This window comes from Talpa europaea (genome assembly GCF_964194135.1).
Source record: "Talpa europaea genome assembly, chromosome: 1".
Taxonomy (NCBI): Eukaryota; Metazoa; Chordata; class Mammalia; order Eulipotyphla; family Talpidae; genus Talpa; species Talpa europaea.
The window spans coordinates 23,787,180-23,805,267 of record NC_140073.1 but is presented as its reverse complement, the minus strand read 5'-3'; the positions used below and the strand labels follow the sequence as shown (position 1 = coordinate 23,805,267).

The 18,088-nt window shown below is 34.7% G+C and overlaps 1 protein-coding gene across 1 annotated transcript in view; it reads right to left on the bottom strand.

Moving 5' to 3' along the window:
* DCDC1 (doublecortin domain containing 1) overlaps window positions 1-18,088 on the bottom strand; it is a gene marked incomplete at its 5' end in the record, with an annotated part of 338,819 nt that overhangs the window by 57,478 nt on the left and 263,253 nt on the right. The window contains one exon of the mRNA XM_084250604.1: window positions 1,754-1,877. Within this exon, the coding sequence (XP_084106730.1) occupies window positions 1,754-1,877 (124 nt within the window). The remainder of the gene's footprint in view (window positions 1-1,753; window positions 1,878-18,088) is intronic.

Sequence of the window (18,088 nt, the reverse complement as noted above, 5' to 3'; positions counted from 1 at the left end):
CTTGTTACAAAATTAACAGAATTTGAGTCTCACTCAGCTGATTAGATCATTTCCCTAGACTTTATATTCTGACTCAGTTTTCAGGCCTGTCCAATCAGTCTTACTAATCTTTTCTTATACTGAACATATGACTGAATTAATTGGCTCAAAAAATAGCTTCTCCTGGTTTCTTCTTTTTTGATGCACCCTATACTTAAACTGTAAGTTCCATGAAGGTAGAGACCATGTCTAGCTCCTTCCTTGCTTTGCCTACAATGCCTCTCTCTATATTTTTATATGTATATATAAATATATATATATTTACATTAAGTATAAATATAAAATTAATAATTTTAAAGAAAACTATCTGCAAATATGATGCAAAATGCATGTTAAAGATAAAGAGAAAATATACAAAAATGGTTGAGATATTGAGGTCAAACCGAGAAGTTCTAGTATATACCTAATGAGAATATTAAAAAAAAAAAACACAGAACAAAATGATGTAGAAGAGAGGATCTTTGAAGAAATAGTGCATGATAATCTTTAGGTAAGAGAGCAACCCACAGATTCAAGAACCCCAAACAGGAAAAATATAAAGAAATCCTCTGTCAGATATATTGTGGTAAAACTGAAAACTGCCCAATAAAAGAAAGACATTAAAACAAGTCAAAGAGAAAAAGGCACATACCTTTAAAGGAATAACATTTAGAATTGTAGCTGACTTCTCAATAACAACAATGAAAAGTAGAAGTCAGTGATGATATCTTCACTGTTCTAAGTGAAAATATTTTATATAAACAAGAACAAAATAAAGATATTTGCTATAAGTAAATACTGAAGGAATTTGCTACCAAAAATTAAATAAAGGGTATAGCAAGCCAAAATAAAGTAATTCTAGGTGGAAGGACTGAGATGTAAGAAAGAATTATAACAGAGAGATGAAAAAATCAGAAGCCAATTTAAATAAGTATGGACTGTATACAACAATTTTAGTATCTTGTAAAAACTTCAGAATGATTAAAATATGGTAACTGCATATAAGTTACAAATTATATGATTGAAGTTAAGTCATTTTAATGTTCTCAATTATTTGAGAAAAGAATATATTTGTTAAGTTTAGGCTTGATCATTTACATATGCAAGCTAAAATGTTCAGAGTAATAATTTTAAAAAGTAACTATAGAGTATAATTTTCAAACTAGTAGGCAGGAAAAAAAAAGGGAGAAAAATCGAAGAATATAAATATGTCTGCCATTACAATAAATAGAAAAGACCAAATCCTTTAGTGTAGAGATAATGATTCTTGAGACAGTTTTTTAATATTAACTATATGCTGATTATAGACACTTCCATAAAACAGAACATACAAATACAGAATGTAAAAAGACAGAAAGAAAATACACTAGTCAAATAATAACCCCCAAAGTTGGAATATATCTAAGAGTGTTGGATAATACTTTTAATAGAGCTATAGAGAGTCTCTCATAATGATAAAAGCTTTAAATCAGATGGGAGATATAATATTTCTAAGTATTTGTGTGTTTAAGAACTAAATTTCAAGACACATAAAGAAAAATTTGACAGGTCACAAAAATAAATAGATAAAATAATTTCTATAGTGGAAGAAAACATGATTCTAATTAGTTGATAAATAAATTAACAGAATCAATTTGTCACTTGCTCCTAACAACTGCAATTCCAACACTACATGGAAATTTTCAGAAAAGCTGACTATATACTGGACCTTAAAGTATTATATAAATGATACAACCTCATTCAGTTGGCCACTGGGAAGGACTGGCCACATGTAGGTAAGCTTGTTCCAGACAGGATTTTCAACCTTGGAATGTTTCCACTGGTCTGGTTTATTGGTTCCTTCATGTTTTATGGCCCATCTAAAACAAATAAAAGACAGAAAGGAATTTAGCAAGATTAAATATCTTTTCAAAGTATTCACTGACTAATTTGTATTCACTTATTCACTAGGCAAAGACTCAATTTGAATTTAAAATCCAGATCTGATCTTTTGCTATCAGAGATGTAAATGAAAATGCTTTAAAATTAGAGAATACATTTTTTAAAAAATTGGGAATTAATGGCAATGTTATAATTGACAGCAGAATTTTAGCAAAAGGCAAAGTGCAGTAACAATCATTTTATAATAACAATGACATAAACAACAATACTAACATAGACAAAAAAAGCAAGGCTTTTTAGACATGCAAAACGAAATGGACATAGACATAATTATTATGGGACACATCATTATGTGATCAGAAAATTACGAATCACAAGGTGAAATTTTTTAAGTAATAAATAAAAATAAATATCTGTAATATTGCCAAATATAAAGTTGATGCCAATACATTTTTAAATGATATTAAGTCACACTTTGTGGCAAATGATAACATATAATATAGTTTAATTTTACAATTTAAATCACAAGATCATTTAAAAAATGCATTCTCTTCCCAAAAATATGATACCAGAGAAGTTAAAAAATAATAACATGTTTAATATCTCTATAGAAAGAACTGTAAAGATACATGAAAATTTACAGGACACATCTAGAACTCAATCAATTCACAAAGGCAAATGTTTACTTGTAAAGAGTGAAATAGTAAAGGAAAATTAATAAATCATTTGACTCAATAATTTATTTTTGTATATAGAAAGTTAAATAAAAGGAACTAATAAATATTCGAATAGAAAAAATAATTTAGAAAACAGACTAGCAGAAGAAAGGCTTAAAGAAATGTTTTTGAAATAAAAATAAAAGAGCAAGTCTTTCAAGACTAAATCTAGATAAAAAACAAAAATATAATACAATCTAAGGAAAATCAAGCTAAATATTTAGCATAGAGATGACTTTAAAAGTATATTATGCATGTATATACTAAAAATGCGAAAGATTTGATGAAATAAATGAATATTTAGAAAATCTCATAGATTTGAAGGGAAAATTAAAAAACAGAGTATCATATAACCTCACAGGTCTTGAGGTCTTGGTATAAATCATTTTGATGCTATATAAAATATTCTAAACCATATAGTTATAGAAATCTAGTTAATTCATCCATGAAGTAGATAATAAAAAAATCAGTTACTGGTAATTCAGAAGTAATAAAGTAATGTTACTTAAAATTAAAGATGTCAAACTCCTAAATCAATATTAGCCAGTAAAATTAAACAGATGGAGAGTGAATAATCACCATAGCTAAGGAATACTGATCCCAGATATGAAATGGACACTTAAAAATATAATAGCTCATTAATTAGTGAATGAGAACATAGGAGCAGTTCATCCCCCATTATTTTCTTTATTTCTTTATTTTTTTAAAGATTTATTTATTTATACAAGAACTGGGGTAAAGGCCAGAGGCACAGAAGTGTGAGCAAATTCACCAGAGACAAAGCAGCGAGCAGAACAGGTTGACGGACTGAAGACACTGCTGAGGGGAGCAGCGGGCGAGACAGGAGAGGTCTGCCATGCCATGTGGGTCTCTCCCTGGCCGGCCTAGAATTGAACCCCTGCTGCAGAGGCTGCAGACAGCTTCACAGCGCTGTGCTCAACCTGCTGTGCCACCAGGCCTCCTCTCCCCCATAATTTTCTAACACATGTGGTGGTGGTGGTCATCTGGGCCTGAAGGTTTTCTGAGTTTTTGAAGTCCTATTAGAACTACCTGCAGTACTCAACGTTATGTTCAGGGCTCAGTTTTCCTATACACTTGATGAAAACTCCTCTGGACACAGAGGGGTGGTGGTGACAGGAAAGACCTATTCCTACCAACATGGAACCTGTGGAACCACGCTAACCTGAGGGTTCTCAGAAGCCAGGGCAGTAGTGGAATGCAGCTACCATGGTACATTGCTCTTCCTCGCTCACGAATCATGTTTTAATTTCCCAGATGCCTCCCAGAGTACTAACAACATACAAGACAATAAAAATCCAATCACCTGAAATGAAGTCTAAAGAGAAATGGAAAGTTATTTTTTCAGAGAACCTATATGAACTATTGGATCATGAATGAACACCTGCGGAAGGTTTGATAAACTCCTGCTATTGTTGATGAAAGTGACAGGAACGCACCTATTTAGTTCACATCTATTATTTTTCTGAGTGCCTATCTCCTAAGGATATTTTCTTTGCCTCAGGCTACTGTTTTCTTGGAAACTAGAATAAAAACACCAAAAGAAAGTGGTTGGGAGGGGCAATTTAAATCTCTAATAAGCCATACTCTCACGTAGGGTGCCGTGCCACAAAAAAACAAGTCTAAGTTAAATGTAAGTAATCTCTTGGCAAAGAGTTTGGGTGATCAGGATAAGCTTTAAACTTCAAGAAGAAAAGGTTTCAAAAGCAGAGCTCCAAGTATATGATTATAATGTGGTTAAAATCTATGTAAGCACATGTATATAAATGTAAACTCACTTTTTAGTTTACTTTCAAGAAAAGAAATAGATTCCTCCTTCTAGTTGCAGTGCCTATATAACTTCAACCCATCAGGGTGTCTTTAAAAGGAGCTGGTCAAGTACAACTTACTGTTAATAAACATTCACATAGAGCAAAAGCCATTAGACTGCAGAGTTCCAGCACAGCGTGAGCTTTTATGTAAAAGCAATAGGCCTCTTAATATTCTGTTTCATAAATGAAGAGTTGACAGACCCTTAACTGTAATGGCACTGGCAGACCCAGCTATAATGACTGTACATGTGCATAACATAAATTAGAACTTTATAATAGCAGTAAAGACTGGACGCTTAATTCCTAAAGCCAGCACTAGGTGGAGACAGTGATTCGTGCAATGCTTGCAGGCAGCCTTTTTTCTTACCCTTCGAGAACTTATTTCTATTTAATATTTTTCCATTTTCTTCTGTGTGAAAAAGATATTAGGCAATCGTTATTTTTAATAGAGACTTTGTATAAAACAAAACATCTCGAACTTCAGAAGGACCCACTTGAAAACACGCTGTTGTCCACAGACCCAACGAGGCAGCCAAAAAAGGTTTAAAGGCAAGTTTATTCATTTAAATGGGTATTTTTATTAACCTTGGCTATTCCACTAAAGAAAAAATTCTATATATGATACTTTGTGAGTATTTACCCCCATGGATAGGTGTTTAACCAAAGTTAAAATATTCTCCTGGATGAAATGAACCTAAAAATTTCCAACATTTTGGTTAACAGATAACCTCTTTCCTCAAAAACTAATTAATCATATAAATTTCAGTCTGATTAATAATAGGGTCATGGCTCCATCCAAATGTTCTATTCAAATAATCTTATAAAGGAATGGGAAACAAAGACACTTTAGATCATGTTTTTGGAGTGCAGAGGCTTTGATGGGACTTCGGCATTGTGGCAGGTTATGAGAAATTGTTCGAGACTGTATGCAATGTGGCAGAAAGGTATTATTTTGCACTCTTGGAAATCAATAGTAAAATAAAAACAAACCCAAATGTGTCCCAGTTGAAGAGAAATTGTATTTTTTATATGCTATCAGAACTAAATTATATTGTTTCCAACAATGTAATGAACATAGTAATAAAATGATACAATATATAATTTGGATCTGATACAGTAAATTATAAATACTGTGGAAAATTCCAACCCAGATATGCACTCTCTAACAAACACACACGTAAACATGATCAGATTCATAATCCACAACTGTCAAAGAAATGCTTTGCTTTACACAAGGATCTATTCATTATTTAATGGTCACTTTTCAGTTTTTAAGGTTATCTAAGTCACAAGATTAGACCACTTAGAACTAATCTATAATTAATTTAAAATTGCATGGCTCCTCAGAAACAGCAAGCAGCATGTTATTCATATAGAATAATAACATATTTGTACATTGATTTTCATGGAAAATACCCATCTCTGAAGACACAAAAGGATAGAAGAAAGAAATGGACAGTTTGCAACAACAAAACAATAATAACAACAAATAATAGCAACAAATTCCCTTGGATTTAAAGTGTTTTCAAGTTTTCTAAGGGTCTAGTTTTCTACACAAGGAAGACAGTGAAAGTTGGGAGCAACACACATGAACTAATCTTAAACAATATAGTGGGGTTAAAAGATTACATACAGCTGGAATCCATCAAAGATCACTCGAGTCTTTTATCAGTGAAATATTATAGACTACATTTATTTTGCAATTTAATGTTGAATCTTAAAATATAATAGTTTGTATAAATAATTATTTTTAAAATTTAAATTTTAAATAACATTACCCCCAAAAAGGCAAGATGCCAAAGACTAATAACAGAGTTATTAATTTACAAGCCAACATTTACAAAGATCAAGTAGCTTTTGCATGGAAATATTCCATTTTATTTCTGGACTATTTTTGCAAACTAAGAAGTACAATTGGAAATTACAATTTGTTAATCTTTCTTATAAACTATTATTTGCCCCCTCCTCTTTACATTATGTTGATAACTAGCAAAATACTTCAGACTGGATTTTAGTGGAAAATAGGAGCTAAGGAGGAGATCTCTATGATCATGTTTCCAACATGCATAACTAGGGATAACTGGGGATTTCTAAGAATGAGAAACTGTTAAAACAATTATACTGCAAAGAATATTTATTTCATAGTAATTTGAATAATTTTATATTATAATCCTCTCAATTAATGATAATTATTTAAACCCTTTAACACAATCCAAAATTATTTTTTAGAAGATCAATTATGAAATATGGTAGAAACCTATAGTCCATTAATGGTAATTGCCAGCAAGCAATTAATCTAGAAAAATAATGGATATTCAGATGGCTATAAACCCAAACCTGACATCTCTTGCAAGTTTGCTTTTTAAAAAAAGTCTTTGACCTGCTCTATTTTGTTTTGTTTTTCTAGTTGGTTGAGCTTCCTGGTTATTTAGATTCTAGATACATAGAAGTAATCTATATTCAGCACTAAAAACCTATCATTATCTCCCATAGTCAGAGAGTTTCATACTTGTGTAAAAGCAAAGCTCTCTTTGCAACTACAGTAAAATCTCCATCAAGAGCAAGATTTGTAAACAAAAAATATTCTTCTCTCAACAATACTCACTTATGGTGGAACCCCATGTGCTCGCTGTGTTCCTAAAGCTATTTCATTAATCACCTCTCTGGGTCTGACAGGTTAGTTTTGATGTCTCAGATCTTTGGGGGGTTTTACTCCCTGAAGTTTCTGTATTAATTTTTGTGCAAATAAGACAACTGAATACAGTCTATTGAGCACCTGCCCTCCCCCCACAACACTATACTAGCCACTGCAGGGAATCCAAAAGAAGTTAGAGAGGGCTTTCGCCCTCAGGAAAGTTCCTGCATTTTAGCAAGAAGCAAAAAGCATATGCCTGGGGAGATTTTTGACAACAAGACATTATATAAGGAAAAGAAATGGTGTTTTCAATAAGAATTGTAACAGATTGACCGAATAGAAAGAAAAATAATAAGAGCTTTATATTATGAAAATAACTGTTGGGAGGCTGAGAATCTTTGAGGATGCATGAGTTTTGCATACATGAAGAATAAAGATTTTAAGACAGTGAAAGGGAAGATGATTAGAAATGCCATTTCAGGACCGGAAGTAAGAATACCATCCTCTGATATTACATAGTAACTCTAAAATATATAACTTTTTGAGTAAAGACACAGAATTCTAGCTAGAAGAGAGGAATTCTACCTACAGCTTTTCATTTCCCAGCCTGTTATATCTAGCCAATTCTTTTGCTCAAAAGTGCTTTGCCATATAAGGCTCTTGATTGCCTCTATTTATTCATACCAGGAGAAATCCTTCTTCCCCCCCACTCCCAAATCAATTCTCTCTTTCTTCAGTGGGACACACGGCTACCCAACTGAATATGAGATTTTACTTACATTTAGTTGAAGCCATGTGTATAAGTTCCGGCCCAATGGGCTGTGAGTGGATGTGCTGTGTATGGCTCACAGGCTTGCCCTCAAAGCATCTGGACACGTAGCCTCTCTGTCCCCACCCATCCCTTTTCTCCATCCCACCACCTGGGAGATGGCAAGAACTCGAACAACCATTTTGGATCCATAAGTGGAAGACACATGATAGGAATGGGAGAGCCACCTAAAAGCTCTGTGAGGTGCCCTGTCTATAAACAATCCTGTGGAGAGAAATGAGTATCTTTATAAGCCTGAAAGTTAGGGAATCTTTTTGTCAAAGCAGCTTAGCCTGTTCACTTTCTAGTATGATATCAGTCATTTCCATTGATCTAACCTTTCACTTTTTCCTGTTTGTCCTCTGAATCTTTCATTGCTTTCTCTCTCTCTACCTCTAGGGAATTTTCATGAGTTGATCGCTGCCATCATTGATAGCACAACTTTCCTAATTCTTATTGTGCCTTTATCAGCTCCTACACTATTATTTCCTTCCTCTAATGTCCACTCACTGGTTTATGTAAAGATGACCTCTGATTTCTTCAGGAAATGTTCTTAAAGGCAGTTAGTTATAGCTCTTCAGATTTATATGTACATATATACATATATTCAGGGTGATCCTTATGGCATGCAGCATCTTGCCAATATATTTTTATAGAGTACCTGTTTATATAAATAATGTGATTTAGGGGTCCATGTGAAGTACAGTGATTTATTCATAATGTATTGAAAAGGGTTTAGAATAACGGATAGGGAAAACGGAGCTGTGCATTTTTGTTGTTGTTCTGGTGATTCGTGTGAAAAATTCAGAGTTCAGACAGCTGAACTTCAGAGTTCAGACAGCTTTCAGGTTCAAAAAACACCTCTTTGTGTTTTTTGTTGCCAAATGGCAGGTCCTGGCTAGTTTTATATTCTTCTCCTACTCCCGCCACTGAAAAATCAGTGCGTGACTGTTTGGGACCAGTTTGTATTGATACACCATAGACCCCCCGCCCTTGCCTCTGCAGTTTCGAATACCACTTTACAGTGCTATTTACATGATTGCTCCTGACACTGTAGCAGCTAACAATGGCTCACTCCAAGGTTTTCATTGATCTCATGACCATAAATGCAAGTCCTATGGAGAGTATGCAGAAAAATACGAATATAATTAAAATTCACATTTTAATATGACATTCTGGTCATATCAAACTTGTTGTTCAGAATTTTATAGCATAATCACAAATCAGCACAATCAGACTTCTTTCACAAACTCTTAAGTCTATGGTCTTGAATTCTATGTTTCCACACCCCTGTCATCAGTGGGAGGATAGATGAGGGATTGTAGGAAAGAGCTCTCCTTTGCACAAAGCCTGTTGATCCTTCCTTCAGCCTGGCTTAAGAACAATAGGAGAGCATGTTGTCACATACTATTAACCGAGGTGGTACCATGGTCAGAACACAAATAAGTTAAGGCCAACATATAGGCACACATGCAGTTCAAGCCTAAACCCTAAACTTTTTCTGTGCCAAATTTGAGTGAAAGTCACATAAAATCATTATGTTGGCACTGTTCTAGAGGCTTAGTCTCCATACTATCCCCAAAAGCCTGTGCTACCTAGAAGGAGTGATCCACAAACCCTCCTGGACCCAGAGTTCCTTAGGACACATGCTCATTCTCACACGGGGGTATAGGATCAGAGAATGCACTGGAAGGGAAAAATAAAGATACCACCTGCATGGACACAGGCTTGACTTGGCACACTCTAACCGGTCAACACCACCCAAACCAGTCCAGGGCATTGGAGAGGGTCTCAGAAAATATCAAAACAGACACTTCAAAGTGTAGGGACTCCTCAGACCTGGAATCTGAAGCAGGGATCCCACTTGCTTGGTCTAAGGGTGGTGCTATGTGGGTTCCCAGGGAATCATGGGATGGATTTTAGTTATCACTATTGAGCTGGGTTGAAAGAGATTGGCAGTCAGGAGGAAGTGAGTGATAGCATTCTTGCAAGTATTTCCTCTTCAAATATTTCCACAAACAGCCTTTAAGAGCTACAGATTGTCTATCATGAGTCACATTTTAGTTCTGCATCAAAGATCTGAGCAAACAGACAAGAAAAAAAATAAGCAATTTGAAAGGGAAAGAACAACACCTAGAGGTTCCAAATGAAAAGGATAAGAGCAGTCATCTAGGGAAAAGAAATAATCCGGGAAGAGAACCCTGGAAAAAGAATAAGCATCTGTAGGGAGTCCCCACATGTAATAAAATAACAAGGATCCTTTGCCTAAAGTGATTCTTGGGAAGCACCATCCCACACATTCTCACCATCTAGCTATATTTATGCTGCTGGGTGCCCACGATCCAAGGAACTAAGACAATTACTATCTCTGAGGAGTCAAGATGGACGACTAGAACAAATGCCAGGGATTTCAAGTGATCAGGGTGATCATTGGGTTTTATACAAGGACTGAAGAGAAATAATGAAGAGTCATTGATTCTTCCCGAGGGATGTTGGGGAAGTAGGTGGATCAATATGGAGAAAATTGGATGTTGATTTCCCAAGACTCAGACAGAGTTTGGTCCTTGGGATACACCCTGTCCATTTATTGAATGAATGAATTAGTTAACTTGAACTACATTTAAAATCTAGTTACAGAATTCTAAGTTCTCTATTCCCCATATATTGATACCTATATTGCCTGAATTCTTAAATCTAAAGTGAGAAAATATAAATGAACACCTGTATATCCCTTCTATAGAAGCAAAATAACAGATAACTTGCATAATATGATTTGGCAGACAATAGAACAGTTCCCTACTCAAAAATCACTTCCAAAAGTAGATCCTTTGGTTGGGCATGGTGTGATATATACAGTTGCTGAAGTGAGAAACTGTACATCTGAAATCTGTGTGGTGTTGTAAACTGTTACCTGATCAAAAAGAGAAAAATGAAACAAAAAAGCAGGTCCCAAAATTCCATTACAAACACTCAATTTCTTTATGCTCAAAGTGTCTCACCAAGGCCATTGTGAGGTCTGCAAAACAAAGGTTAGTGCATTACAATCAGTGACAGGCTGAATAATGGCTCCTCAAAAGATATTCACATCCTAATCTCTGAAAAATGCAAATGTCATTATAAGGCCAAAATGGATTTTGCAGATAAGGCTCTTGAGATGGATCCATTATCCTGAATGATCTGAGTGGACTCTAAATATAATCAGCCATGTCCTTATAAGAGGAAGGAAGGGGGAATTTTGGCCCTACAGAAGAGAAGACAATGTGACCACATAAGGAGGGACTGGAATGATAAGACCTCAAATCAGGAACTGCCAGCAGAAACCGGAAACTGGAAGAGGCAAAGAATGGATTTCCCCTTAGAACCCCTAAAGGTATTGTATTCCTACTAACATCTTGTTTTGGCCCAGTGATACTGATTTGAACTTCTGGATTCCAGAATTACTGTTTAATGCAACTCGGTAGCTGTTTGTTACAGGAGGCAGAGGAAATTAATACATGATTCTCAAACTCAATTACAAAGATAACATAATTGCTTCTGTGATTTGAAATAAGCTTCTAAGTCTAAAAATAATGATTTTAAAATTTATATTTGTATATTCCTCTTCAGTGAGTTTTATTTAGTATAGATTTTGGGGGAGCAAGTGGTTTTCTTTCCTTCTCTTTTATAAAAGAATTGTAAGGTTATAATCAAACCATATTTAAAATCTTATGTCTGAATTTTCAAACACTACTTCATGACATTTGTTGTTTTTTATTATCTTATTTTTCATAATCATCATGCTTACCAACTGCATACAAGTACATAAAAAATATACCTTAGATTTCTTAAGTCTTTATTGTCAAATGTTTATGTTGTTTTATAATTTTTACAATTTGTAAATAATTGAAATAATAACTTTTTTTATAATGTGTTTCTCCCTCCCATAATATTTAAGATAACTTCCTTAGATGGTCATCTCAAATGTAAATGCTAAGTCAAAGACATTGACATTGACATTGCTACATTGTTTTCTAAAGGGGTGTTGAAGACTGGGATTCTTTTTTGTAAAAAAAAAAAAAAAAAAGTCCCTAAGTGAACATGTTTGGTTTGGGGCTGTAGTGTTTAAAATTACTCTGATTTGACAAGTGACCAAAATAAAGCTTTCTAATAGCTAGCCATGTCAATTGTAGGTAAGCTACCTATTCTGACATGAATCTGAAAATTTAGGGTGACGTTCTTAGACCTTTCTGGATTCAGGGCTTCTATACACAGGACGTTTATAACAAGTACTACTTAAGATGCAACCAACAATTGTTTGTTGAATTTTCTATTCCCCTTACTAAATTACAAGGTGTGTGAGGACATTCTCTCCACAACCATGGTTATAATCCCAGAGTCTAGCCCCATATGTGAAGAATAATTAGATACAGGAGACACTGAGAAATATTTCCTATACAAATAGGAGGGTAAAGATAACTGCAGTTAGTTATCTAGTTCATATATGAAGACTAAGACTGCAGTTACCCCCTCTATAGTTGAAGGCAATTCATTCTTTTGATCTTTTAAAATACAAGCAAAATCATAAAGTACCTATAGTTAACACATATACATAATCCTGTAGTAAGCATTGTGGAGACAAAAAAACAAGTATAAAATCCTAGTTGGAGGAAATGACAGGATAGACTTGAACATGATACAACACAGCTGTGCTGTCCAATGTGGTACAACTAGCCACATAGGACTATTTACATATAAATTTGAGTTAACTAAAATTAAGAAAAAAAAATATTCATCTGTTGCACAAGTCACATTTGAAGTGCCCAACAACACAGCACTACAACACAGATGAGGAGAATAATAAGATGTGACTAGCAGGCGCTTGTCAGAAACTGGGAGTAGGGGAGATCAATAGGGGGGAACTAATTTGAATTGTTTCCCACAGTAGTCATAGTTGATCAGTTAAAGAAGAAAAGTAAAAGTTATTTTTCTGGGCATTAAAAGAATGACTTTAGGAGCAAGCAGATTAGGAACCTCTCTGCCCATATGAAAAGTCTCAATTGCTGACCTAAATGCACCTATATTTGATAAATATATTGGTGTAAAATATTAATCACTCCTGAAATGCTTTCACTCAAGACTCCTCATTCTCACAGCTTAGGTTTTCAAAGTGGCAAATGTTTATATGTTAGGTCCATAAATAAAATTATGTTAAAGAATATACCTGTGGGTCTATCCTAGATATAAAATCAACCTTTCCCTACCCATTTTTTCTCTTCCCTCCATGCCCTTTTCTTCCAAGCCCCCATCACTAAGATTGCTGCAAATCCATGGTGTGGCCTCTCTATTCTGGGCTCAGCTTCAAGGGCAGCCTGTAAATCAATGTAGGGAAGCCCCTAACTTTCAAGCATTTTAATGTCATCTTATTTTCCAAATGAGGCTATAAGTATTAAAATAAGGGAGACATTTATTAGTAGAATTAGTGTATACTTAAATGCTTGATGGGAAGGGCATGAATTCTGCACTTCTGAACACACTAACTGTGGTGAGATACTGAGCCGAGGGAATGCCCAATGCATCTCACCAAGTGCTTTTTCATGTTTCCTTTCTCATTACTGTGAGCAACGGTGGATAAAAACATTCTTCCTCACAGCCCGAAGATGATTCTTCTGTTGAATCTGAAAAAAATTTATGGGCTACTTTAGCCTATTATTTCTCAAGGAGGGAAATGAGTTCCAGCAAGACTTCACCCAGCTGGTTATAAGAAGAGCCCAGCATAAATTCAGATCCCTATAGTTCTGTGAATCACACAGTCTTCATGGGGAAACATCCCGTTAGACATAAAGGGCCTTTATTGCCCAGAAAGAAGCCGAGTTTGTTCAGTAATTTGTATAATTCAGTTCAAATCTGTCATAAAGGAGGTGCCCAATACATGTTGTTGAGTAAATTGCTGAAGTCTGGATATAAGAATGTCCTCTCTGATCATTCACAGCAAAATTGAGAAGTTATTTTTTCAGGGAGATAAGAAGCAACATCAACTTATTATTGCCTCTGAGTCTCTTGAAATGATCCTTTATATTTTTCCTTTTAATGCAGTGCTTTATACAGAAGATTCTCAATATGAAAACACACATCTGAACAATACATTTGCCAGAGCATGATGCTATGTGTAGCATAAAATGTAAAAGAAGTCATGTCTATTTCTACTAGACTATAAGTTTCATGAGGATTTTGTCTACTTTGTTTCAATGTATCCCCAGTGCCTAGACATCATATCACATGGAGACTCTACTGAACGCAGTCACCCACAGAGCTGGGGAGCCTGACTGGACCTTCCTTTTGCCCTTCTCCTGCTTCACTCACTGGAGCATGGAGTCCATGGATCCAAGGGGAGGTGTTAACCTGGAGGCCACATATCTCCTCCTCACTTCTAAACCATTCTCTGAGACTTCAAGCAGCCCCAAATTTGCTTCCAGGGACTAGAATGGCCTCTTCCGACTCTATCCTGATTGCAGAGCATGCAATTGGTATGCAGCCCACAATAATGAAAGTAGCCCAGGAATAGTTCTGATGGGGTAGGGCAGAGATTGGACAGAGGCTGGTTTGGCTACTTGTGTGTTGTGGAAACCCACTGCAGGGCTGGAAACAGCCTGCCAATTTTAGAGGAGGCTTGGTTAAATGGATGGATGGATGGATGGATGGATGGATGGATGGATGGATGGATGGATAATAAATTAATGAAAATAATGCCCTTAAGGGCACAATGACATAAACCAAGGAAAGAGAAATTAACAGAACATGAGTTTCTGAAATTTTGTGGTATTAGCAAATGATGCCAAGTTGGACAAGGAATTCTTTTAGTCTTTTTAATAATTGATTTTAATAGTAACAACACTGTCCAGATAAAAGGTGACTTCATAAAGTAGCTTAAAAGTGGTCAAAGAAGGTAGTTCTTTAGCTTTCAGTCTAAAGATGATATAAAATGTAGATTTTCTAAATTGTATTATTTTAATTGAGATAACACTGGTATAAAACACTGTATTTGATTTAGGGATATAAGGTCACATCACTTTAGATGTATATTTCCATACCATACCCACCACCAAAGCACACATTATCCTCTACCATAGTCCATAAAATGTAATTTTTTTTAAAAGAAGATTTCAATCAAATGAAATTTTAAAATATGTCACTCAAATTCAAAATAGATTTCAAACTTCAATTGTAAAAAGAAAATCCTAAATTCATGAAAACAAAGCATTTTCTCTTGTCAGCATTGCACATGACACCTAGAAGTGCCTACCAGGTATTTGTCAGCAGAAAATGGTTGAGAGCACACAGTCTGATGCCAGACCTCTGGAATTAAATCTTGGCTTCACCTCTGACTAGCTGGGTGACCTTGGGCATGTCACTCTTGGGATAACAAGATGACTACTTTGCAGTGCTGTTATAGAAATTAAACACATCGTTACTTGTAAAGGAACAGAAGTGTCCAGTTCATAGTCAGTCATCTGGATGGGCTAAATACCAGAGCTAAATGTTATGTCATTGTTACATGACATAAATGGTGTGTGACCATAGTGCTAACTATTCTTAATTACATGCTAAATGAGATTTACTCTCAAAAAAGGGCTTGGTTTCTATGTATTGGTCAATTGAAGTTTAAAAGCTGTTCTCTAAGATAACTCAAAGCAACTTTGGTAATAATAGGAGATTTCAACCATCTCAAAATATTTTTAATGTGTTGCCATGGTAGACTTTGGTTAATGCAACATTAATCCAATGAGGGTTTCGTAAGTCAGCAGGTAGAAAAGCTGTGTTTTAACTTTGTCTTCCCTAGCTAATGAAGATGTGTTCAACGTTTCAATCATTTAAAATCTATGCTAAAGTTATACAATAATAAGAAAGAACGTAATCTCCATCTGTGCTACAATGCTGCATGCAAACCAAAGCAACTGGAATAGAGACAAGGAGAACTACCCAGAAACAATGATAAATGGATTGTATAAACTATAAAAATTATTATGATGATAATAATAGTGCTTTTTGGAGTGAAAAAGACATTACTTATACCTGTTTTTAAGAAAATCTGGGGATTTCATTCTTTTCTGTAAAATAGCTAAACAAATTCTTAATCTCAAATACTCATGTACATTACATGTCTGAGAATTCTTGCATGTTAATGGCATGATAGTCCAAAGTTTCTATTTTCGAATCTCACAAATAGTTTCTCTCTTCCCCTTTATTGGTATCGCCGTTGTTTTTCTTAAAGAATCTTTTGTTAAGACACTTCTCCACAACTTCTTCAATGGTGAGTTAAAGTCACACTCCACTGAACAAAAACCTTCAAATTTTAACATTACCTTTTTAATAGGATCTGTGAATATATTACCAGAAATGTCATCAGCACAATGAAATTAAGTTAATACACAATATCTACTAAACTTCATAACATTGCTTCCTTTTTCACACAAATAAGACTGATTTGAAAGATAAGCATATGTTTGAAAATTAATAGCAACATTCTTTTGTTTCATTTTATGCAGCTTTAAAGATGAAGGAGCCTTAGGAATTAATTGCAGGCTTCTAATAAACACAATGATGTAATGACGTATTTAACATTACTGTTTTTTGTTTGATTCCAAATAAATTGCAGATTTTTTTCTGGAGTGATACTAAAACAATTACCATTTTGCAAAAAGGATAATTAATCTGCAATTTTTTCACATTAGATCATATATCTCTAAAGAGTGCCCACGGATTTGATAGTCCTCAGCTGCTGTGTATTTATTTTTCATTTTTTCTACTGATGTACCGCCCCATCAGTGCTGACATTTAAATGAGTGAGTATTCAACACAAATGTGATCATTTGTACAGCATCCAATGCGGCCCCATACTGAGATGATTGCTTCTGGGAGCCATCCACGGGTTCTCAAATAGGGGGAAAAAGCCAGGCAAAATTTTATCAATTTACATTTTTCTGTGATTAATTTTTATGCAAATAAGGGCCCGACCGTGCTCCCATCTCACCTGAATCATCCGGATCATCAAAGACAAATTGAGCATCACTTATTTAAAAAATAGGCTTTAAACTACTCTACAGCTGTGTTGGAAAATGCTAAGAGCAGGGCATGAACTTTTCTAATATAACAGGAATACATAAGAAAATGCCTTTTATGTGCTTTTTGTACGCACTGCCATAAACATGGAACTTAACAAAATCCCCCCAAAAATTGCTTTTTCTTTGAATAGTCTCTAGTCTCTGTAAATATTCGGCAATGGAAATGCCAGCATATGAAGCAACGTTTCACCAGTTTCTGAAAGCATAATCACAAGTGTCTCTCATTAAACAAAACACACTGACCAGTATGTGTCTTTGCCAACTTTCTGCAGCTTCTGGATGAAAGTATCTATTGAATAGAGTAAATATATAAGGGAAACAAAATGTCATAGAAGTAAATGCCAAATCTTAGCTTGTGACTGGGGGATTTCTATTGTATTTTATTGTATAACATTGAAAAAGCACCTCAAGCTTTCTACAGTCTATTGCTAAATTTACCAAACTTCCACTAAAATAGTGAAATTATTTAGTTTGCATTTGGGGCATTAGAAATTATAAAAAGCATACTAGATTTTTTTTTCAAATAATAATATACCTTATATTATGGACCACAAATAAAAAATGTTTTCCATGGTATCTGGAATCAAGGTAACAATGCAATTTATATAAATAGTCATGGCTTATAAATGCTACCTCAGCAGTAGCTAAGTTCAATTTGCTATATTTTAGGAAAAGCTATATTTTATCACATGGTATCTTTTAAAAGTATGCTTAGAGTTTTATACATGACTCAGTTATCAAAATCTTCCCAGATGTCTCTCTTCCTTTCACTCATGAAAATAATCGCCAGAGCAGAAATAAATTGTTGACAATTCTCTGAGAATGGAAACAGACCACAGGGGGTAAAAATCTGGTTATCTGAATGGACGATATAATCGAAGGTTCAGCTAAGCTAAGGGAATTTCAACATAAACAATGCTCTTATTTCCAAGAACGGATTCTCCTTTATATACAATAGTGGAGGAATGCCAATCCTTCCCTTACTGCTGTGAGAAAAGTGCCGGACAGGAACAAGATTAGAATCTTAAAAGCTGTCCTGGGGAGCTAAATTACTGTGCAGTGTACAGGTGAGGAGGTAAAAAGAGGAAAAATAAATGGAGTTT